Source organism: Cynocephalus volans, chromosome 10 (genome assembly GCF_027409185.1).
Source record: "Cynocephalus volans isolate mCynVol1 chromosome 10, mCynVol1.pri, whole genome shotgun sequence".
NCBI lineage: Eukaryota > Metazoa > Chordata > Mammalia > Dermoptera > Cynocephalidae > Cynocephalus > Cynocephalus volans.
The window spans coordinates 110,517,865-110,542,414 of record NC_084469.1 but is presented as its reverse complement, the minus strand read 5'-3'; the positions used below and the strand labels follow the sequence as shown (position 1 = coordinate 110,542,414).

At 47.2% G+C, this 24,550-nt stretch overlaps 1 protein-coding gene across 8 annotated transcripts in view; it reads left to right on the top strand.

Annotated features, from left to right (window-relative positions):
• Positions 1–24,550, top strand: part of GATAD2A (GATA zinc finger domain containing 2A) — a 95,406-nt gene that overhangs the window by 38,485 nt on the left and 32,371 nt on the right. For 7 of the 8 annotated variants that reach the window (XM_063111714.1, XM_063111713.1, XM_063111719.1 and 4 more), the window contains exon 3: positions 16,587–16,852. In XM_063111714.1, coding sequence (XP_062967784.1) covers positions 16,593–16,852 — 260 coding nt within the window. In that variant the 5' untranslated portion in view covers positions 16,587–16,592. The remainder of the gene's footprint in view (positions 1–16,586; positions 16,853–24,550) is intronic. The other variant, XM_063111715.1, reaches the window with a different exon arrangement.

Genomic DNA, 24,550 nt, shown 5'->3' with positions numbered 1-24,550 from the left:
CTGGCTTAGGGTTCTCCCAAGTCCCAGGCTGATCACCCCACATTGGCCTGGCCCTTCCTTAACTCAAAAGCTCATGGTCCAAGCAGTAATTGTTCGATGAGTGAATAAAAGGAGGGAGCCTCCTCCCTGTCACTGACCGGGAAAGAAGATGCACCTGTAATGTTGCAAGGATCCAGTTTGAGGGTTCAGAGGGAACATCCAGAGGCCATCCTGGGTTTTCTTGTGGGTCTGACCTGATGGGAGAGGACAGTCTGTGAGCAGTTGTGGCACCTGATGCTCCCTGTCAAATAGGCAAAAGCCATGCTTAAGCAATTGCTTCTTCAAGATTTATCAGTATGTCACCTTGTGCACTTTTTATTTTGGTGTGTAAGTCAGCCCAGGATATCGGTCGATTTTAGTTTTTGTCCACAAAATGCAATTTTGGCTCACTCTTGGGTGTGTCCTGGTCAGCAAGTAGCCTGTACCCACTTTCAGCTGAAAGTGTAGCCTGTGGTCAGTTGGGGTCTTCCCATTCCTTCCTTGAGAACCCAGTGGTTACCAGGAGAGAGTAGGGCTGGAGGATGGCTGGCTCCTGCCTGCACAGTGACTCTCCCACTCCTAAGTGATGCATACAGTCCACACACAACACTCCACTGTGTACGCATTTATTCCTGTGCACACAGGGGTCAGACTGCTTGTGTGGGTTCATGGATGTGGTGTCTGCCCCCGAATTTTGCCTGTTAGGGGTCCTGCTTGTTTAATACGTACACATTGCTCATGTGCTGAGAGATGGGCCTTATGCTGGGTGTTAAGGATCAGAAATGGGTGTGACTTTAGAAAACAGATGCTTCACAGAAAAAATAATGCAAGTGACCCTTAACCAAGGTGTGAATGATGCTCAGTCTTTCTGATGTAAGAATCAAGCGTGTTGTAGCTTTACCGAGACAACACTTCTGGCATTTTGGTTGGCAAAAGGGGTGAACGCCGTTCTAGTGGTGGGAATCGGGCACTGCCGTAGTTGCTTTTGGAGATTCACAGCTCCTTGGAGGGAGATTTGCAATATCTAGCAAAACTATGTACATTTTTACCCTTTGCTCCAGCAATTCCACTTCTAGAATGTATCCCAAAGATATACTGTCAAAAATAAGGGAGGTGAAAGAAAATAAGGAGGGATTGTGACAAGGCTGGCTGTTCATTATAACACTCAGAAATAGCAGCACTGGGAATGACTTACGTGTGCATCTGTCCGTGGCTGGCTGGGTGGAGCTGAACCCCTGAGTGAAAGGAGGAGGTTGGGACTTCTTCATATGTTGTGGTGATGGGATTTCTGAGTGGAATGACAAGTGTGAAAAAGAACAAGGTGATGGAAGGAGAGATGCAGTGTGTTGCCACTCACCTGAAGAAAAGTGGGGGTATTGACATACGTGTGTTTGCTCATATTTTATTTTTAAAAATGGAAGTGTAAACCATAAGTAAGCCACATTGTTATCTCCAGGAGGTATGGAGAAGGCACTGGGATTCCTGGAGACTTCTCTGAGCGTTCCTATCTTTGTAGCGTCGTGTGCGTGTTTTACTTAATCATGAAACAAAAGTATGTCCGGTGGTGGTAGTGGAGCAGTCCTTAAAAATGAAAGACAAAATGAGGGCTGGCTGGTTAGCTCAGCTGGTTAGAGCACAGCCTGTAACACCAAGGTCAAGGTTCAGATCCCTGTACTGGCCAGTCACCAAAAAAAAAAAAAAAAAAAAAAAAAAGACAAAATGAAATAAGTGAATCTAGGTGCATGTCAGTTGTGACTCCAAATGTTGACTTAACCTGTCAGAGAGGATTTATTTCACATGACTTTAAAACATGGTAGTTTAGCCGTAAATGTTTTAGTGAAATATACTGTAAGAACAAACAGAAATCTTTAAAAATCTTAAACTCTTTAGGAATCATAGTTTTGGTTTCAGGATAACAATACCAGTATTATTTCTGTTGTATATTATAGGAGAAAACCAACAAGTAATGTCTTTAAGGACCAAAATATTCACCACAAAAGAAAAATGAAAATATAAAATCCAAGTACTTAAGTAAAATGTTTAAATTCTAAATCTGCATTGAGAATGTTGTGATTGTAAGACATTACCTGGATTGTGTCAGAAGGACCCAGAGGGGCCCCACTGGCCAAGGGTGGGACAAGTGAGCATGAACAAGAAGGCTGAGTCCCTGAGTTACAGGTGTTGAAAATCCACAGGTCCTGTTAATGCTCAAAGGAAAGGAAGAAACTCACCAGTCCCCTTTGGAGGATGTTAGGGAACCAATTCATTTTGAAAATTGGTGAATAAGAGGGAGAGAAGCAAGCATTTATCCTGCCTCTTCTCTATGGACTGAACTCTCCAGGGGCAAGATAGAGGGTGAGGCAGGTCCCCTCACAGATGGAGCAGCATTGTCCCATGGACTTTCTGAAATGACAGAGATGGCCAGTGTACACTCTGTCCAGGTGGTACCTGAGGAAGTCAAGTCTTAACTAATGGACAGCACAGCTATTGACATATTCTAGTTAATTCATATGAAATGGTAGAATTTTAAGTTTATACTTTTACAGACACCTAATGAAATGGTGGGGGGGTTCAGACAACTTCAGTGGCTACTAGCCCCCAAGGAGGGCATCATGTTCCAGAGGGACGTGTGCTGGTCACATTTGAGATCTAATTTAGGGGATATCGGGGGCTTGCCAAGTTACACACAGGGGACACCGTTGGCAAAACCCAACCGTGGGAAACGGGGCAAATGACCTAATTTTTTGAGCATGTGATTGTAAATAAGAGGGGAACCTATAGATTTCAGACAAGTGTGACTCCAGCAAAGGTTGAGGGACGGTTGTTAAGTTGTTGTAGGTGTTATCACAGTGTTGTGGTCGTGTTCATCATTCATACATGCATGGTCTGTAGGATTTGCTCCATGAAAGCTCGTGGGAGGGGTAGTGGAAAGGAGCAGCACATGGGTGACAAGAGGCTGCTGCTTGCCCAATGGCCTTGGGACCTGGGCGGTGGACACTTGTAGTTAACCATACCTTTCTCTCTACTTCTGTGGGTATGTTTGAAATTTTCTATAACAAAAAGTTCAAAAATTGAATTTGACCCAGGCCTTCCCTCAGGGAGCTTCATGATGCAGATTACCCAGGGCCGGGGAAACAGCAGTTTGCAAAAGTTAGGGTGGTGGCTGCTTCAAATTCCAGCAGAAAACTTTCAGAGATTCTGGAATTGCCATGAGAGGCTGTGGCCTGTAAGCCCACTGTACAGGACAGCCTGTCATTACAGCCATCTTATTTTCTGTAATAACTACAATCATAGTTACTCTTTGTGGAGACCTCGCAAGGTGTTAGCCATGAAGTGTTCCCCTTTCACAGGTGAGGAAGCTGAGGTTCACGGGGTGAACTTCTGGTTTTGACTTGACTGGCTGTGATGCTTATGGCAGCTGCACTTCTGTGAGCTGCTGGGCCACCTCCTTCCCCTCCCCCACCCAGCTTCTGGAGCTCGCCTTGTCACTGTGTGTGTTTTACTTCAGGACTCTGAGTCTGTGACATAAGTTAATATTTTCTTTCTTTCTTTCTTTCTTTTTTTTTTTTAAAGATGACCGGTAAGGGGATCTTAACCCTTGACTTGGTGTTATCAGCACCACACTCTCCTGAGTGAGCCACGGGCCGGCCCATAAGTTAATATTTTCTTGATTAAGGACCAGTGTCACCTCCCCATTGGTATCGTCCACCCACAGCAGTCATAGCTGATTAAGAGTAGATAAAGTAGGTGGTTAACTGGACTTCAGCATGACTTTGTTTCATGAACGGTAGTGTTTAGAAGTTGTGATCTAGCGATCCACCTAACAATATGCGGGGGGTTGGGGGGACCTCAGCCACATGTCTCTCAGGTCTGTGCTGTGTCCGCTGTTCCCCCTACCCCATGTTGTCTTGGGGCCTCCTGAGGCACATGCTGCTCTGGGTGGGTGTGGTTGGAATCATCGCGGTGACCCTGGGGCCCAGTCAGCCTTGGTAAAACTGAAGCAGCATTCAGGCCATTGAATGAGTGAAACAGCTTGTGAGACTGAGGCCTGTGGTAAGTCCCCAATAATGTGTTAGTATATGAACCACAGTGTGTTTTATTTTGTTTTGATTTTAAACAGCGTGGAGCCTGTGACAAGGCCTGGCTTAAATGGTACTGTGTTGGTGGTGGCCCAAGTGACCCCAGCCAGCTGAGGCCTCCCCCTCTCTCCCCTTTGGCTCCTCACCAGTGAATTGTCCCTTGTGTGTCCCACATGATCACATTTCTAGGTATAGGCTCCTTTGCTGGGAAAAGGTTCTTAATTCCCATCTGTATGGTGGGCTTGCTGCGGCTCCCTAGGACTCTGTGAGGACTCAGGGCTGATGGCCTGGTAGGGGTTGCCTGCTTGATGGGTGTAGTTCTGTGGTTGTTTGGGATCTTGATGCACTAAAGGAGTGTCTTTCCTGAGCACCCAATTTTGTGCTGGTGGTGTCAGAGCAAGCCTGCTTCTGCCTTTTAGTAGTTTAGCAGCTTCAGAGAGGTTTGTGGTTCTTCCCCACACCACCCCACCCTCCTTAAAAAAAAAAAGCAGGTAGAATTCAGATAATATGAAATTCACCATTTTTACCATTTTAAAGTGTACAATTCAGTGGCATTTAATACGTCCACAATACTGCACAACTGTCACCTCTAATTATAGAACATTTTCATCACCCCAAAAGGAAACCCCATACCCATTAATGGTTGCTCTGCATTCTCCAACCTCTGCTTCTCTAGCCCCTGGCAGCCACTAACTGACTTTGTCTCTATGGATTTGCCTCTTTTGGGCATTTCATATTTCATATAAATAGGATCATGTAATATGTGGCCTTTTGTGTCTGGCTTCTTTCACTCAGCATGATGTTTTCAAGGTTTGTCCACGTTGGATCAGCATTGGATTCATTCCTTTTTGTAGCTGAATAATATTCCATTGAATGGATATACCACATTTTGTTTATCCATTCATCCACTGGACATCTGGGTTGTTTCTACTTTTTGACTATTGTGAATAGTTCTCCTTTTAACATTCATCTACAAGTTTTTGTTTGAATATCTGTATTCAGTTCTTATATGTATATACCTAGGAATGGAATTGCTAGGTCATAGGGTCATTTTACATCTAACTTTATGAGGAACTACCAGGCTGATTTCCACATCACTGTGCCGTTTCATGTGCCCCTCAGCAGTTTGTAAGAGCTCTGACTTCTCTCGGTCCTCACCAGCACTTGTTTTTTTCACTTTTTTGATTACAGCCATCCTAGTGGACGTAAAGTTTTGTCTCATTGTGGTTTTGACTTGAATTTCCCTGATAACTAATGATACTGAACATCTTTTCCCTTGCTTATTGGCTGTTTGTATATCTTTGGAGAAATGTCTGTTCAAGTCCTTTGCCTGTTTTTTGAATGGGGTTGTCTTGTTGTTGAGTTGTAAGAATTGTTTATGTGTTCTGGACATGAGACCCTTATCACATATGTGATTTGCAAGTATTTTCTCCTGTTGTAAGAATTCTTTATGTATTCTGGACATGAGACCCTTATCACATATGCGATTTGCAAATATTTTCTCCTGTTCTACGGGTATTTTTTTTCCCCACTCTCTCAGTAGTGTCCTTAGATGCACAAATATTTTGATACAGTCCAAATATCTTTTTTTTTCTTTTGTTAATGTTGTGCTTTTGGTGTCACAATAAAGTTTTATCTTTATGTTTTATTGTAAAAAGTTTTATGGATTTAGCTTTTAATGTTTGGGTCTTTGATCCATTTTGAGTTAGTTTTCCTATATGGTATGAGGCAAGAGTTTTGTATGTTTTTGATTATTATCTTTTCTATTGGTGTGAAGATATTTTGGCTTATTTAACCAGGAAGGGGGTGGGGGAGTGATAACTGGGAATTCTGGAAGTACTTTTTCTCATCTGTTTAACCAGCATATATTGAGCGCCTCTTCTTTGCCAAGCGTTGTGCTGGCATGGGCCCTGGTACACTGGCACTGAACGAAGAAGTGCCCTGTTCTCGTGGGTGTGGGAGCACACAAACAGAGAGATGAGTAAGTAGACAGAATGTCCAGTGGCACTGAAGGAGGAAAGGGGGCACGTGTATAGGGGAGATACATGTCCCCTGGGGGAGGAGCCCTCCAGGCAGGGGAGGGAACTTACCAGCTAGGATGTCAGTAGAGCTGGAGATGAGAGAACAGGGCAGAATGGGGTGGCCAGAGATGGGGTCAGAGAGGCCGTGGGGCCTCGTGGTCAGGCTGAGGGCTTTGCTGCTGCCTTATTAAGTAGCATGTTTTACAAAAGGAACACTAATGTGAGACCCTTCCTGTGTGCATACCTTGTGTGATAGCTCAGCTCAGCTGTTGCCCAGAGATTGCTGCAGGTGTAACTGTCTATACCCAGAACCCCCCACCCCCCAGAGGGAAGATTTGCACTTAAAAGGTGCAGGGTAGAGGTAGGATTTATGTCCCAGCTCTTAAGTTTATGCAGGAAGTGCAGCGAGCACTGTTTGTGGGTTGGCCTAGGCTGCATGACACCAGAAACTTACTTTCCTCTTACTTAGAAGTTTCCCTGCTGGCTCTGATCCTTCCTGTGGCTCTGTGATGCTGCAGGACGCTTGCAGGGAGAAGCCTGACAGAGGAGCTGGGCAGGGCCTCAACTGACGGCGGCACCACTTTGCTGAGTGTCCTTTTGAAAATGGCAAGAGACGCGGACTTGGTTCCCCCACTTTCTGCTGAGTGTCTCCTCCCAGGATTTCAGAAGGCCTTTCTGGCCCTTCCTGGAACTTGCTTTGCAAAACCTCTCTGTTATTTCTCACCACAGGCCTTGATGGAGCTGGTGGTCAGAGCTGTGGCTCAGCGAGGCCCTGAGGGAGTGTGGCCCTGGAAGGGTTAAGGCTTCCCATTTTGTGATGTGACGCCCAGTGGCATGTCACAGATGGCATGGAAATGGCAGTCGTAACCCTTCACAGTCTGAAGAGGCTTAAAGCCCAGGGGGCAGCAGGGGACAGAGGGCTGGTCCCTTCCCACTGAAGTGGAGAGCGGTCAGCCAGTCCTCACTGTGACGTCCTGCAGCAGGGACTCTGGTCACTACTCTCCTGTGAAGGTTAACGCTGCTAAGTCTTCCTGCACAGGGGCGCCTTTGTTTCTGTGTCGTCAGGCAGTATCTGTTTCTTCCTCTGGGGCCCTGGCTGATGGAGGCCCAGGTGCCACGTGGGGCTGCTTCCAGCTTGGACTCAGATGGGAGGCTTGGCTGCTGAGCATGTCTGAGATACCACACACAGAAGTTAAGTCCTAATCTCCACTGTGAGCCCCGGGAACTGTCGGTAGTTTTAACTGTGATCAGTTAAGGTGTACTTTTTCCTATTGTTTGGTGTGACTTGGAGATGAAGACAGGCTTTCATCTCATGTTACCGGGGAGGGCCCTGCATGGGGCTGAGGTACAGAAGGAACCGAGTGGGATCCACTTGGGGCCTTCATGTGGCCTGTGTGGCTGGTATTGTTCCCTGTTTTCAAAAGTTTTCAGGAGATTGGCTATGTCTAGAGGAAGAGAAAAGAATAGTCCCTATGTCATCTTCCTGGGATAGAAACTATCCTTTCTTCAACCCCTCGTCCCCCACCACTGGACTCCAGGCGGGGAGTTTGAAGTCTGGGGATCTGGCTATTTTAGCTTACTCTGATTGGGTGGGCCATTAGCATTTCAGATGGAGAGCCATGGTTGTCATTCAGCAGTGCATGCAGTGTGGGGGCGCACTTGGGTTGTCACTGTTCACTGTTAGGAGGAGATGGCTGAGATGCTCCTGAACTTAACCTCTCCCTCTGACTTCTGTGTATGTCAGAGCTGAGCCCTGCACACTTGTAAATAGCATCTATTCCTGGAAGGTTTAGGTAGTGAACACGTTTGGGGGCTGTTGCACCCCCACCATCCCTCTGGGGAGTGCCAGTGCTTGCATAAGTGCTCATGTCTTTTTGGAGTGCATTCTGTGCTGTTTTACAGCTCTCAGCACTCCCTCCTCTCTTTTGGGACCTTGTTGAAGGTTCTAGCCCTCTTCACTTTCGCAGGCTGGGAGCTGACCGGGACCCCCCTGCTCCAGCCCCTCAGGAGGCCTGGTCTTCAGTGTATTCAATTAAATACAAATGGCCTTTCTGTACAGGGATGCTTCTCTCTTCTGAGCAACCTCATCGCATTTAAAAGACAGTTGTTAGAAGTTTGAATAAAAGCTCAAGTCTCCTTTTATGTGGCTTATCTATTTTCTTGGATTCAAACTCTTGTAGGTTTCTGCAACATCACCTTTTCTTCTGCCATTTATTCCTCCCTCTTCCTTCTCTACAAATCCAGATTCTGCCCTTGGGGCTCAGCTCAAATGAAGCATTTCTAGGTTCTTCCTCTCCTTCTTTGAACAAGCATGGTGGACTCCTTTTCCAGTGTTGGCTTCTAATAAAACGGTGATTTGCACATGCATCTCCCAACTCTTGCTGGGTCTCTTCTCCCTCAAAGGCTTATATGCCAGCTGCTCCTCCTCTGCCCACCCTTCACAGAGGAGGTGCCCCAGGGTCACCAGCTCCTCCGGGGTCACTGTCTGGCTCAGGATGAGTATTTGTTATCAGGGATGGCTGAGTTGAGGAGCCCCTCAGCAGTCCATGTCATGTAGGGCCAGGCAGGCTGTGAACTAGGAGAAGGGGGGTGTCCCACGCAGTTGGTAACTGACCAGGCTCCTCGCGCTGCAGAAGTTCCCTTGTGAATTCATGCATCTTCCAGATGAGCAACAGTAAACAGCAGTCAGTTCTTTGGCTTATCTGGAAGCTGAAATTATGTGTTTTTGCATGAGGTAGTAGACATGAGGGAAGCTGCAGTGCCAGTGATGTGAAAATGTTCTGTTCCACCAGGTGAGAAGTCGCTGGGTTGAGGGAGTGTGGGTCGACGTGGAGGAGGAGGGCAGGAATTCACAGGAGACTCTGCAGGGCTCTGGGCTCCTTCCCGTGCTTCACACGTTGGTAATTCTGGCCCTTGTGCCCAATTTCATTGCTGTACTTCATGGTTTTCCTTATTCTTGAGGCAGGTGGACCGGAAGTTGTGGACACTGATCACCCATGAAAACTGCTTTTCTTTTTTGCTCAGGAAGGAACAGAGAAGAAAGAACTGTTCTGAGATAATTGGGCAAGATTTATAAGTGGGAGGAGGGGGTGAAAACTCCATGTGGGTGTATGTGTATGGCTGTGTGGGTGTGTAAAAACGTGCATGCGAGTGCACAAGTGTGAGTGGTGTAAGATTGCTTCATGTGCAACAAGCCTGGTGTGCTGCAGCTGTCGGGGGTGGGGAGGTGTCTGTCTGACGGATGCTCTGCTGTTTCCTGAGTCTGTCGCCTGCTGATAGTGGGTCTGTCTTGCAGGGTCAGATGCTCGTAAGTCAGGAATACCATGTGGTCCTTGTCTCCGTTTCTGTCTTCTCACCACCCTCAGCTTCCCTAGAACTCACAGCCTAGGCAGGGCCAAGAGCTCGCTGCTCAGGCACTGAGAGCCTCACTGTGGTTGTTGGAGGCCGATGGCGAGGCTGCCCACATGTGAGAAGCCTTTGAAAGAGCACCTAAACCCTTTCAACAGGACAGAAGAATTTGTTGGTCATGTTTATTATCTTTGTAAAGTGGTCATCCACCTGGTGGGCTGTGTTTTCCTCTCTTTTAACACCAGGCAGAAGGCTCAGAAAACTTGCGTCCAGTCCCCAAGTCCCGGGAGCCCCAGTGTGATCTGGACAGGACATAGGACACCACCAGACTTGGGGGGGGGGGAAGTGACATGCCCCCCATCAGGCCCAGTGTTCATGAGAAGCTCAGCGGAACTGAAGGATCGAGGTGCCAACAGGGTGGAGACCGCACCCTGGGCAGGTCCTGGCAGCTCTCTTGCTGCCCCTGGGCTGGGGCTGGACTGTGGAGCTGCAGCCACAAGCAAAATGTACCAAGTATAGACCTTTAGTCTTCCACAGTGACTTTATTATGGAACTCTGATCCATCCCAAAGGATGAGGGATGGAAAGCAGGATACCCACCTACCTAGGACCCGCCTTGGAGTGAGACAGGTGCATGTAGGCCAGAGCATGAGGTGTTGTGGACCCCTACCCTCCTGCATGCCCCCTCCCCCAGCCCTTGAGGGCAAGGCCAGTCTTGGTAACCTGGAGAACCCAGGCCATGCTGGCCTGTTCCTTCTGCAAGGCATCCCTGGGGGCCTCCAGCCGCTTGACTTCAGTGTGTTTGGTTTACACCTTCTATCCTCAAATGTCCTATGCTCAGTGGGGCTTTTCCAGGGTCCTCAGGCTGGGCATGAGACCCACTCAGGTCTTTCTCTGCCCCTGTGCTTTTCTTTAGGGCTTTGGTCTGATGCTCGGGCACCTGTGCTAAAGAAGCACTTGTTTCTGTAACTGGGTTAAAGTTTCATCCCCTGTTGTAATTGAGTTTATAGCATGAAATTTCCTTCTATGAGGGTCTTATTTATCTTGAGAATTCCAAGTTTGTAAGACTTTTAAGACAGTATAACATTGACCCTGCAGCGAGCTGTCTTGTCTGTACTTGGCACTTTTTGAAACTAAATTTCTTCTGACTTCTCAAAAGAGTTAACCTTAAGTCCTGGGCTTGGATTGAATTTACATGTTCCAGTCCTTTTCTTTGTAGTCAGTTCTGCAATAAGGCTTATTTTGGAAAAGCGGGTTTGTTTCAGCACTATTGATGTATTAGGGAACAGTTGGAGCATAACACAAATGCTGTGTTTGGTTATATGCAGTTTTGTCCAGGAAAAATGCTAGGTTAAGGGTTGGAACACTATGACCCACAGGCTGGAGGCCCATTTTGCTAAATGAAGTTTCATTGGGACATAGCCATGCCCATTCAAGCATGTACTGTCACACCTGCAGAGCTGACTAGTCACGACAGAGACTAAATGGCCCTCAAAGCCAAAAATGTACTAGATGAATTCAGAAAACTGTTGCCAGCTAAACAGAACACCTACCTACCAGTACGCAAAATCAAAATGCCCAGACCTCAGACCTGCACTAAACCACACCCACCCCTCTGGGATTGGCAGGCCGCCTTCCAGCGCTTCACGGTAACTCAGAAACCGCAGTCTACTCATGCCCACGGCAAGCACCGGGTCTTCCCCAAGGTCGGGGGCAGACTTCATGTGCATTTGTGTACAGCTGTGCTGCCTGTGTGTCCGTGTTGATCAGGTTTCTATGTTCTTTTATGTCACAGATGAGGTTTTGAAATATTGCACCCCTAACCCCATCGTTTCCATGAGCCTCTTGTTTTTTATTTTTATTTTATTTTATTTTTTTGTCTTTTATGTGACCGGTACTCAGCCAGTGAGTGCACCGGCCATTCCTATATAGGATCCGAACGCCGCGCTCCCAGTGCCTCACTCTCCCGAGTGCGCCACGGGATCGGCCTAAGCCTTTTGTTTTTTATTGCATGATTTTGCATCCTGTGGTGGCTTTTAGGAACACTGTGTATGTTATGCTACAGGAGAACTTGCTGCACTTTGAAAGCAAACACCAAAAAGGTGTGGTCTCACTCATGACACTCAATATAAGTTGTAATCATTTAACATCTTGTCCAGGCCTGTCGGGTAAGAGCGTGAGGTCAAGCCCAAGTTGTGTCTCAGGAGGAGCTCCTAGTGTCCTTGGGAAGCTCCAGGTCTTACTCTGGGCAGTTGGGGAGATGGGGGGTGTCATGGTCACTGCCCAGAGGGGCACCTTCAGTTCTCAGCATCGTTCCACCTGCTTACTGTGTGACCGCCACATGACCTAACCTTTTTGTGCCTCAGTTTCCCCACCTGTAAGATGGGGGCTGGTGATAGTATTCATCTTACAGCTGTTGTGAGGATCATCTGGTGACCCATGTGGAGTCAATGCTCAATTGGTGTTAGGTATTTTGCCTTTTAAAATAAGAAGATGCTACATTTCTGTTAGCAGAGGAGCAATAAAATTGGGGTTGGGATCTGAGCATCCCAGTGTTGAAAGGGGGCCTGAGGTGTCCAATCCAGTTTCCCTATGCAGAGAGCTCCTTTCTGTGAAACCTGCTCATGCGTCGGATGTTTGCTGTGTACCTGCTGTGTGATTGGAACTCTTCCAGAGCTGGCAACACACCAGGGACATTGAGGTGTCCCTCTGTCAGGCAGCCTGTTAACTGGTGGGCGGCAGTGGCATCCTGAGTACTGTGCTTTGGGGTGGGGCTCATATCTTCTGCCCGTGGAGGTCTTCTCTGGCCTGACCTCATGGTTTCTTCCATAGCCCTAGGCAGGACAGGTGTTAATTCTGTCTGGCATGGCTGCTGTGGGGGCATCTAAGGTGGTTGCTCCATCTTCCTCCTGATATGTGTGTACACTGGTGTGTGCATGTGTCACCAAAACCCCACCATGTGCTTGTCACTCCAGGTGAAAACAATTTAAATGTGATTAACGAAAAGCCTTCTCGGACCATACAGTGGAACGTTCTGCAGTGGATGGCTCGTCAGAGGGGCAAGGTAGAAAGAGAATTGGTCCCAGGCCCAGCCCAGACCATAGCCCAGCTAGCCTTCAATTTCTCCCACATTATGGAGTGACGCACACCTGTCTTCAACTCACGGACACTCTCAGTGAGTGGAAGCTGTCATTCCTGATGTGTGTGAGAAACACTCTGCACACGTCAGTGTGTACCTCCCAACCACTGATCGTGTCCTAGGACCACTGGAGCTCCTAGCTGGTGGCTGGGCAAGGGCCCTGTCCTAATGATGTATAAGAGAGACAATATCTGCATTTTTGGCCTATCTTTAGTTTTCAGACCACTAAGGGTTAAGAAGCCATCATCAATCAGTGAGTAGTAAGACTTTTGTTTTCCTTTTGAGAAAACCTTTAACACAGGGCTCACCATGGCCTCCCTTTCCTTGAGACCCTCCCTGCTCAGCAGCTTGGCTCATGCTGTTCCCCTGTCTGGAATGTCTCCCCTGATTCCTGCTCCTGCCTTGGTCTCACAGTCTGAGTGACTTCCAGAAAGTTGGAGCACACTGTTGGCACAGGGTCCCAGCCCCGTGAATGGGAGCTGTTCTCTGTGGGCTGGCAGTTCCTGCACAGGCCTGTGGTGGAGCTTCTGCTGTCAGAGCTGCTTCCTTCTCTCATGCCGGGAGTTTTGAAATGGACCCCAATTTGCCCGTTGGGGCAATCCGGTCTCCTCACATGCTTTGTAGAAAGCATTCTAATGCACCTCCTCACTACTCTGGGCAGAAGTCATCTGTCATTCTTCACGCCTCGAGACCAGTTCCTTCCTGGCAGCTTTGTTGGTGTCCCTGGGTCTGTGCCTGTAGCGTGGTAGCTACCGACTCTGATGCACTAGGGGCGCTGGTGCTGCCTGCCCTGAGGAGGGAGGAACTCCTCCTTACCAGCACTGCCCTCCCTGGGAACAAACGCCCCGCCCCGTGATGGCCAGAGGTTGGCTGGCAGCAGGCCCACGCCAACGGCACGGCTGTGGAGGAAGCATCAGCCTGAGGGGGGGATCAGAGCCTCTCCCATGGCTGGCCCCTCCCCTCCAGCTGTGCTTGTCCTTCGTGAGGCAGAGCAACTTCCCCCCTCACCCCACCAGTGGCCTGCTTCAGGGAGGCACAGGGGAGTCACAGGGCAGGTGTGTGCTGTGAGGCCAGCCATCAATTCTGGGCGCACGGCTGGCAGAGTTCCAGGCTTTTGGCTTCATAGTGAGCTGCCCTGACAGTGTGCACATAGAGCATGTGCCTGCGGGCTCCTGGGCCCTCTGCTGGGGACTCCAACCAGCTACCAAAACCGGGAGGTTACAAGGGCCCTGAGGCTAGGGGGTGATCTCTGGGCCTGGAAGGAGCAGCCTTGTGGAGCAACTGAGGCCCCACTCTGCCCTGGTCCCCTTGTAAGCTGGGGGAAGCCTCTCATCCTACAGTAGTGACAATGAAGTGAAGCCATTCAAGCACAACCCTGCCAATCTGATCACCAGTCCTGTCTCATCCACGTGGGCTGGAATACTTGGGAGGACTTCAGGCAGGGTCTTGGGTTCCAATGAGCTTCGTGGAATGGAGTCAAGGACTTAACAAGGCTGGAGGCTGCTCTGGGTGGGTCCTTATATGGCTGGAGCCGAGACCGAGTGGGGAGGCATGGGGGCATCTAGTAGTCACAGGGAAGAGTGTAGCGTCATGGGGATTGGTCCATCATCTGGCAGGCGCCTGCCCCCCCTCCTGGGGGGGCACTAGGCCAGAGTGGGAGCTTCACCCTTAGGGGCGGAATTCCCCCTGACTCCAGTGGGGCCCTCCTTATCCTTGGTCTCCCCTCATCTTCTACCTAGGCAGGTTCCTCCTTGGCCCACAGTCTGGAATGTCTGAAGATCTGCCTGCTTTGGTCAATGCCTGAAGAAGAGATGCCCCATTGCTCACATAACGAGAGAGGGGAGGGAGTGGAGGGTATCATCACCTTGAAGGCAGTGACTTGTCTATGGTCTCATGGGGAGACAGAACAGACTGTCAGCAAGCATGTTAGGCAGGGTTTGTGGTTAAGGCACATTGGAGGGAGGAAAGAAACCATAGAACTTTAGGGCTAAAAGGGATGTGGGAGCACCACTCATTCTCTGGGCCAGTGAGGAGCCAACCTCCACATAGGGTGGTGGGGTAGCTGCTCATAGAGGAAGAGCTGGAGGGGTGGCTGGGTGGGAGTGGGGGTTGGGGGTCTGGCAGGCCGAGGGGTGGCTGGGGGCTGAGCAGTTGGCATGGAGTGGGTGGTAGGTGCAGGCTGGGACTCCGGGAGGGGTTAGGGGCAGGTGGAGGCTGAGTTGAAAGCCTGGGCCATCAAGTTTTGTCTCCCCCTCCATCCCTGCAAAAGCCTGGTCATGTTAGGGGCAGACCATGGCACCTGGGTGGTGCGGAGAGAGAGTTCTTGGGCCCCACCTTCCGTCAAGATGGGGTGGGGAGCACAGAGTCGCCCTGGGCCTTGGGAAGACCTTGTCAGTTTAACCCTTTTGGACAGGCCGCTGTTAGAGCAGGTGCCTGGGTGCCCTGGCTGGGCCACTCTGGCCTAACATGTGTGCATGCAGCCCACTCTCCCTCTGGCTCCAGGAGCATGAAGCAGGAAAAGCTGTCACTTTGCTTCCTTTCAGTCTAAGTCCGCAAAAGGGCACCTTTGGGCAGAGCTCCTTCAAAGATGTGAGTGAGTCAGCTTGGGAGCATGCACCATGTATGGTGACGAGACCCCTTCATTGCCTCGTGCTGCCTCCATCCTCCTGGATTGGGTATGCCTGGCCCTCCCCAAGGTGTATGCCAGTGAGGAAACCAAGATGCTGGGAAGGTGGGTGCCCTCACTGTGAGGACACAGAGAAGTGGAGGGCTTCAGCAAAGAGCATGCCACAGGTGTGAATCGAGGTTCTCTACAGGGCCCACACATGGTGGGTGCTGACTGACCTGGGAAGACTGTGACACTTCGGTGATTCTACTAGAGTTTGGCAGCCAAATTTCTTTTTTTGTTCCCTGGTGAACACTGGGTTTTTTTTTTTTTTTTTTTTTTTTTAAAGATTTGGACTCTACCAGCCTCGTTTCTGTGCTCTGCCTTGGGATGTCAAGGTCAGGGCTCAGAGCAGCCCCTTTAAGAGTGCCTGTGTTCCAGATCCTGCTGTGGAATGCCAGCCGCCTCCCTGCAGACAGACATCGCTGAGCTGTCATCCCTCCTGGTCCCTCCTGTCTCCGTGAGGGTTAATAACACTTCAGCTTGTTGTCTGGAACCGGTTCAGACTGGTTTTCTGGAAAGTGCTTTGTCTCTCAGACTGAATCCTGGGAAGGGTCATGTGGAGCCCAGTGATGTCATGGGATCAAAAACTGACTCAGCTGTTTTTTCCTTCTTTTTCTTTCTTCTTTAAATCAAGATATGTGTGTGCTGCAGGTACAGGGTGGTGGCTCATTGATGGGCCAGGCCTCACCCTTCTCAAAGTGTACCTCGCTGGCAACCAAAGGGTTAAATGTGACCCCCAATCCCCACCTCCCAGAGGTGAGCAGGGAGTGAGGAGATCACCCATTACTGAAGGGGAGAAACAGGTCAACCAAGTCACTGCAGTGCAGGGCTGGCCCTGGGTCCCAACCCTGCTCCTGGGACAGTGCGGTTACCCCCTTCATGGATACCAGACAATCCATTGCAGGTGCTCAGAGTCCCATAGTCCCGTAGTTCAGATCTAGAACAATTTCCTCTGTTTGCTTTTGAGTCTGGAGTGCACAGAATTCCTTTTCTTTCTTATAAGCAGCCACCTTCCATTGTTTCTGTCCACAGCTCTCTGTGGGTCTCCGGTCCCAACAGGGAGAGGCACAGCTCGGCTTCCCACATGCTCACTACACTAAGGAGGCCGGAGACACCTGGCTTCTGCCCAGCCTTCCCAAGACAGTGAAGAAATGTCCTGGGAATGCTTTTGTGGGCCCTTCCTCAGCTGTGCCGACTTCTGCCATCATCACGTGGCAAGGAGGACACTCAGAGATGACACTCCAAAAAGTTTCGAAGAAGAGAGCAACTTCGTAGCACCCAGTTACAATGTTGTGTCTTCTCCTTCCCCCAAAGTTCAGAATGACGGAAGAATGCCGAACTCGGAGTCAGAAACGGGTGCTTGAGCGGGACCTGTCGGAGGACGATGTGGAGAGCAAGAAAATAAAAATGGAGAGAGGATTGTTGGCCTCAGACTTAAATGCTGACGGAGACATGAGGGTGACGCCTGAGCCGGGAGCAAGCCCAGCCCAAGGATCACTGAGGGCAGCAGAGATGATGGCCACAGGCAGAGGTGAAGGGCAGGCAGGCGATGGGCCCGTGGACATGCGCACTTCACACAGGTGAGTTGGAGGGGTTGGAACCGGGAGACAGGTGCAGTGTGGAGGTGGGTGCTAGCTGCACTCCAGGCCCTAACAGTACTGGAGGATGCAACTTTGGTGAGTTGTCAGAGATGGCTGTGGGCTCCAGCCCTGGCACTGCCCCGCCAGCAGCTATGCCATCCTGGCCAAGGGACCTCCCTCATGGGACCCGAGTCCTCGACATGGCACAGGGTACGAGGCTCACAGGAGGAGGAGCAGTTCTTTCCATCTGCTCACCTGCCCTCTTCAAGGGTTTATTGAAGATGTACCTGCTGTCAGTCCAACTCAGTGCTTTTGGTTTGCAAGAAAACTTGAGTTTTTTATTTGGTCACGCCTTCCTGCTTTTCATATTGGGTGTTGGGAGGCCAGGGACGCTACGCCTCTCCTGGGTCATTTGGCTGGGGACAGAGTCAGGAGCCCAGCCCAGGGTACTCCTCAGAGGAAGTGGGGGCTGTGTGCTTGACTGACCCTGTGTTCACCTGGCTTGGGTCTTTGGTGTCCTGCTCTGTTGATTTCTCCTTAGTCAGCGCTGATTATTTTAAGAGTGACTTTCCTGATACTCAGCTTTTGCAAGGCTCTTAAGATAAAAGCTTGAAAGAAATAAGACTCAACTTACCACCCCATTTCTTTACTCAAAAGTCTTTTTTTTCTCCCGGTAAAGAGACATTCAGATCTAGCACCTGCTTCTGCATCACCTGTCCCCTCCCCTTAGAGCTGTCCAGAATATTCACACCCAGACACCCACTGAGCACAGATGGGTGTGGCTGCAACCTCCTGGCTGGCCCTGTGACAAACTTCTCTGTGGCCCACCACAGAATCCTCTCTGAGTCCTCTCCCTGAAGAGGGCCTGTTCCTCTGTGTTTGTTTTCTCAGGGACAGTGGATGCAGAGCTGGCCCCAACCTACATTCTTTGTTGAGATCCTAAGGCCTTCAGAGATTATCTGGCTTAGTGTTTCTCAGCTTTTTAAAATTCTATTTATCTTTTTTTTTGGTGGCTGGCTGGTACAGGGATTGAACCCTGGACCTTGGTGTTATTGACACCATGTTCTAACCGAGTTAACCAGCCAGGCCTGCACTTAAAATCTTACCTCCTTTAGATGTGAGAAAAGCCCCTCTGCCCTTCCTTGGGGAACCATTCTAGTGTCTGGGAGGGTGTGCTTTGTGTTCCTGCTATCCATAGAAAGGCTTTTCTGTCTGACTCTGCTTTCTGCGGTCCCTGTTCTAAAACCAGGGTTCTTTTATAGTTCCAGAAATAAATTATAGGGCCGGCCTGTGGCTCACTCGGGAGAGTGCGGTGCTGATAACACCAAGGCCACGGGTTCGGATCCTATATAGGGATGGCCGGTTCGCTCACTGGCTGAGCGTGGTGCTGACAACACCAAGTCAAGGATTGGGATCCCCTTACCGGTCATCTTTTAAAAAAAAAAAAAAAGAAAGAAATTATAGGTCCAGGTCTCATTTCCCTCCTGACTGGTCGTTACCTGGGAGAAAAGTTCATGACACTTCAGGTGAGGTCTCTAGTGGGTGAGCAGCCAGGGGCAGGTTTGGAGTCAGGGTCAGAGAAGGGGTAACCCATGTTCATGAGGATATGCTGGGTCCCTCTTGCATTCCTGGGCTCCTGGAGTGGTTTTTATCCCGTAATCACCATGCTCCATTGTGAGGGAGAGTGTACTAATCCGTTTCTGTTGCTTATAACAAAATACTTGGAACTGGGTAATTTTTAAGAAAATAAAATTTGTTGCTTACAAGGGCCGGCCCATGGCTCACTTGGGAGAGTGTGGTGCTGATAACACCAAGGCCATGGGTTTGGATCCCTATATAGGGATGGGCGGTTCTGGTTAGCTCACTTGGGAGAGTGTGGTGCTGACAACACCAAGTCAAGATCCCCTTACCAGTCATCTTTTAAAAGAACAACCCCTCCCCCCCCCAAAAAAAAAACCCCAAAATTTATTGCTTACAGTTTCTGAGGCTGGGAAGTCCAAAGTCCGGGAAAAACATGTGGTGAGGGTCTTGGTGGTGGCAACAGTGACCCAGAGGTCTCACATGGCAGAAAGTGGTGGAGCAGAGAGAGGGACAGACTCTTTGTGCTCCTCTTTTAAAGCCCTCAAAAACACGCCCCTGCCTGCCATTATTAATCTATTCACTACTGCTTGGTCCTACAATCTAATCACCTCTTCAAAGACACACCTTTCCATTACCATCATAGGATTTCCCACCCTCTTAACACTGTCACAGTGGGGATCCAGACACTCAATCCAAGCCAGAGAGTGAGTTGCTGAAGGAACTCAGAGTTAGGACTCAAACCCAGATCTTTCTGTTGCCAAAGCCCTACATCGGGCCTTTCAGCCTCTCGGTTCCTTTCCCTACTGGGCCATTGGATTCTGAACTGAGATCACTCAGGAGATGTGACATTGTTTGTGAAGTTGATTGGGATGCTTTTCTGATGACACTTAAAGGACACAAAGGAGCAGAGATTAATCCAGGCACTTGGTGGGGGTCCTTGTACAGCACTAGAGCCACCCCCAAGGCATTTATGAAGTAGTGTGAGAGCAGGAAAGAACTGGCTGCCAAGGCCAGCAGGCAAAGTTGGGACCAGACCACATCCTGACTGATGTCAGGCAGGTTATCTTAGCCTCTGTTTCTTCACTCATAAATGGGGGATGGTCTCTGCCTTGTAGGTGTGTGGTAATGTACCCAGAATCAGCCTCAGTATACAGTGAGGAAGGCAGCTGAAGCAGGGTTGGTGACAGCTCCCTTTGAGTCTGGCTTTTCTCAAAGTAAGATGTTCCTGTGTACCCAGAGTCTCTCCAGTTCCCATATCACATGTCTTGTATAGTTTTAATTCTGGAGAAGTACTGTTATGAGTTTTTTTGTTTTTTAATACTTTTTTTTTTTATTACTGACTTATTTTTTAAAAAACATTTGTAAATATTTATGGGATATATACAGTATGTTGTTTCAATCAGTACATGCATATACTGCACACTGATTCACTTAGAATACATAGTATAGCGTTGTAGCATTAATCCAGTACTTTTCCTCCTAATATAAGGATTGCCATTTTAAGCTTTCTAAATTTTTTGGCAGCTGGCAAGTACAGGGAATGAACCCTGGACCTTGGTCTTATCAGCACCGTGCTCTAACCAGCTGAACTTATGATCAGCCCCATTTTAAGCATTTCGAACATACAATTGCATGGAATTAATTACATTCACAATAATGTGTGACCCACCACCTGTCTATTTAAAGAATTTTTTTGTCATCCTAAACATAGACTCTGTGCCCATTAAACAATAACTTCTCATTTTTCCTTCCCCCCAGTTTCTAGTAATCTCTAATCTACTTCTGTCTCTGATTTTTTTTTCTTATTTTTAATTTGTTTTTTCTTAATTGGCTTGTGATAATTGTGTATATTTATGGAATATAATGTGTATTTGGGTGCATTTATACAGCATACAGTGGTCATATCAGGGTATTTAGTATATTCATCACCTCAAACATTTGTCAGCTCTGTGTTGGGAACATGCAGCGTCCTCTCAACCAGCTACTTGAAGTCATAACATAATTTGTTGTTGACTGTACTCTCCCTGTACTGCTTTAGAACATTGGATCTTATTCTTCCTATTTCTGTATAATTTTGTATATTTGACATCCCCATTCTCCCTTCCTCTCCTCTCCTTACCAGTCTCCAGTAGCCACTATTCTACTTGTGCTTCTGTGAGATCAGCTTTCTTAGCTCCCACATGTGAGTGTGAACTTCACGTGCTATTTCTCTTTCTGTGCTTGGCTTATTTCACTTAACATAATTTTCTCCAAGCTCATCCATGGTGCTGCAAATGGCAGAATTTCATTCTTTTTTATGGCTGAGTGGTTTTCTATTGTGTATATGTACCACATTTTCTTTATTCAGTCATCTGTCAGTCGACATTTTGGTTGGTTCTTTGTCTTGACTATTGTGAATAGAGCTGCGATAAACACAAGAGTGTAGGTATCCTTTTGACATGTTGATTTCCTTTCCTTTGGGTATATATACACCCAGCAGTGGGATTGCTGGGTCATATGGCAGTTCTATCTGTGGTTGTTTGAGGAAGCCCCACACTGTTTCCATAACGCCTGTACTAATTTACATTCCCACCAGCAATGTATGAATTCCCTTTTCTCTGCATCCTTGTCAGCATTTGTTATTTTCTGTCTTTTTGATGATAGCCATTCTAACTGGGATGAGATGATCATCCAGGGAGATATTTCATTGTGGTTTTGATGTGCATTTCTCTGATGATTAGTGGTGTTGAGCATTCTTTCATATACCTGTTGGCCATTTGTATGTCTTCTTTTGAGAAATATCTGTTCGGTCATTTGCTCATTTTTTAATCACATTGTTTTTTTACTATTGAGTTGAGTTCTTCATATATTCAAGATATTAACCCCTTATTGGATGCATAGTTTGCAAATGTTTTCTCCTGTTCTGCGGGTTGTCTCTTCGCTCTATTGATTGTTTCCTTTGCTGTGCAGAAGATTTTTAGTTTGATATAACAGTTGTGAGTTTTTGACAAAGTCACAGAATCACATTCAGCTTAGAGCCATTCAAAAATTATAATCCATTCTGGACTGAGTGGCCCTGCTTTCTGTGTCTTTGGATCCTCATTGAGAGTTTCTGGCTCAGGACACCCCTTGGAAGCCTCCTGCTGTGGTTGTTCCATTGGTTTCCCAGATTGATGTTCAGTCTCTCATAGGACACAGCTGTATTTAATCACAGATTAGGTTGGTCAAGGCTTTTTGGCTTCAGTTTCCATGGAAGACTGACACACCGATTTTAAATAGTCATGCCAAGAGAATTTAATTTTTATTCTTTAACTTTTTAATTGAGATATAGCAAACAGTGAAAAGTACATGTGTTCCACTAAATATGTTTTCACAAACTGAATACATCCTCGTAATCCAAATCTAGAAACAGAACATTACTGGTGTTCCTGAAGCCCCCCTCATGCCCACTTGCTGTCACTACCCTCTATTGACTTCTTTTTCTTTTTTTTTTAATTGAGAACATTTACTTATTTTTATTTGAACATAGTTGATTGTACATATCTGTGGGGTACAGCATGGAATATCCATACCTGTGTGCAGTATGTGATGTTCAAATCAGAATAATAAGTGTATTCAACATTATACAATGTAATCAATTTCTGTGGCCCTCTACCAATCCCTCTATTGACTTCTATAATAGCATAGATTAGTTTTTCCTGCTTTTGCACTTTAAGTAAATGGAATTATATATATGTACTCTTTGTCTTCTTGCTTTCACTCAACATTATGTTTGTGAGATTGTTTTATTTATTTATTTATTTATTGGGCAACTAGCCAGTACAGGGATCTGATCTTAACCCTTGACCTTGGTGTTACCAGCACCACGCTCTAGTCAAGTGAGCTAACTGGCCAGCCCCAATTTACCCATATTTTTGAGTGTGGCAGTAGTTAATTTCATTGCTTTATAGTATTCTGTTTCTAGAAATTCTATTTGGCTCTTTTTCAAAACTACCTCTTTTTCATTCCTGTCTTATGATCCAATTTGGACATATTGAAGGTTATAGGCAGCGTCTGTGGCTTCTCAGAGAGAGAATTTCTTCTTCTTCTCCTTTTTTTTTTTTTTTTTTTGAGAGTGGCAGGTGAATTGAAATCACCAAGATTTATTTTGTTTTTGCTGTAGTGGAGTGATTTGGAACATGAAGAGGCAGATAAAATAGTAGGAATAGTTCTCTCTCTTCCCCCGCTTATTTTCCCTTTCCCATCTCTCTTTAACTTGGCAGTTTTTCTGACTTAGTCTCCCAATATATTGTGTGTGTTTTGTATTCAAAATAAATTGAAGTTGGAAGGCAACTTCTGGTTATGATTGGGTATGGAGATTGTCAAATCCTCTTGCCAAAAATGCAATGATGAAGCAGGACAGAATCGATGAAACCAAAACAAAACTATTTTAGCACTCTGAAAATTGACCAGAGGTATACAATAATCTGAGAAGTGTTTATGCATAAAAACCTGTTGAATTTTGGGTGACAATAGTGAAAATCTGTGGCATTTGGCCTGGGGCTATTCCCATGCCCCCCTCCCAGCTCCTTGGTGAGGAGGTTTTCTGCCCAGCTGATGTAGGCTGTGAGGACCAACAGCTTCTGGGGGGGGGGCCGCCAAAGAGGGAGATCATGCAGTTTGGAGTGGTGGGCAACACCCTTGCCCAAAATCATGTTGGTCAAAGTGACAGTCCTGGAGATGGGCAAGTAGGGAGGGACAGTGGCTCTATTGATCCTAGGTTGTGATCATGGTTGGGGCAAGACAGAAAAACCGTTTTAATAAATAATGGCTAAAAGCATATTTGAAGAGAAACTCATTCAAGAAACTCAACAAACCCTAAGTAACATAAATGCAAAGAGATTGGTACATCATAGTCAAACTGTAGAAAGCCAAAAAAAAAAGAGAAAATCTTGAAAGTAATGAGAGAAACAACTTACCACATTTATGGGAACATTAATATGATTAACAGCTGACTTCTTTCTTGAGACAGTGGAAAGCAGGAGGGAGTTGAATGATATTCAAATACTCAGAGAAGAGAACTGTCAACCCAGAATTCTATATCTAGCAAAACTGTCTTTCAGAAATGAAGGCAGAAGAGACATTGTCAGATAAACAAAGACCGAGAGAGTCTGTAGCTGGCAGAGAAAGGCAATGACATGTTGACAACTGAAGTCCATGGGAGAAATAAAGAGCACTGAACATGGTAAATGTATGGGTTGGTAGAAAAGACTTACTGTTTTAGCACTCTGGAAAGCGACCAAAAGCAAGCAATAATCTGCAGGTCTGTAACGCATGTAGGTATGGTATGTGATGATAGCACGAGGGCACATCAGAAAGCTCACGGAGAGATTCAGTTACCTCCCCCCCCAATCATGTTTAATTCATAATCCTACCCACTCCTCACCTCCCACCTACTGGATTACTTTGAAGCAAGTCTCAGATACATAATTTTATCCATAAATATTTCAGTATATATCTCCTTTGTAAAAACAACACGAACCATTTTCATACCTTGAAGCATTAACAGTAATTCCTCGATATCAACAAATATTTAGTCAATGTTTCATGTCTTCCTTATGTCACAAATGTTTGTTTTTTGTTTTTTGGTTTTTTTTAAAGATGACCGGTAAGGGGTTCTTAACCCTTAACTTGGTGTTGTCAGTACCACGCTCACCCAGTGAGCTAACCGGCCATCCCTATATAGGGATCTGAACCCGTGGCCTTGGTGTTATCAGCATCACACTCTCCTGAGTGAGCCATGGGCCGGCCCCACAAATGTTTTTAATAGTCGATTTCTTCACATCAGAGTCCAGGCAAGGTCCATCTGTTGTAACTGTGCCTTTCAACATGAGGCATCATCATAAATCATTCCTCTTACAGATAAATGGTAAATTCTCTTCCGTGTAATTTTACATGCCCTCGATATGACTTTTAAAAATCTAAATGAAGAGTGGTGGGGACTTGGTGGTTGAAGGCCTGCACATGCCACTGCCTCAGGCTGAGGGGCCATTGAAACATGTTGGGGATTGGGGGCTCATGTTACCTTTCAGTTCTATTTTTGTGTGACTTTTTGCAGTTCTCTTATAGTACAAAAGAGAGGGAGTGAAATGGAGCAAT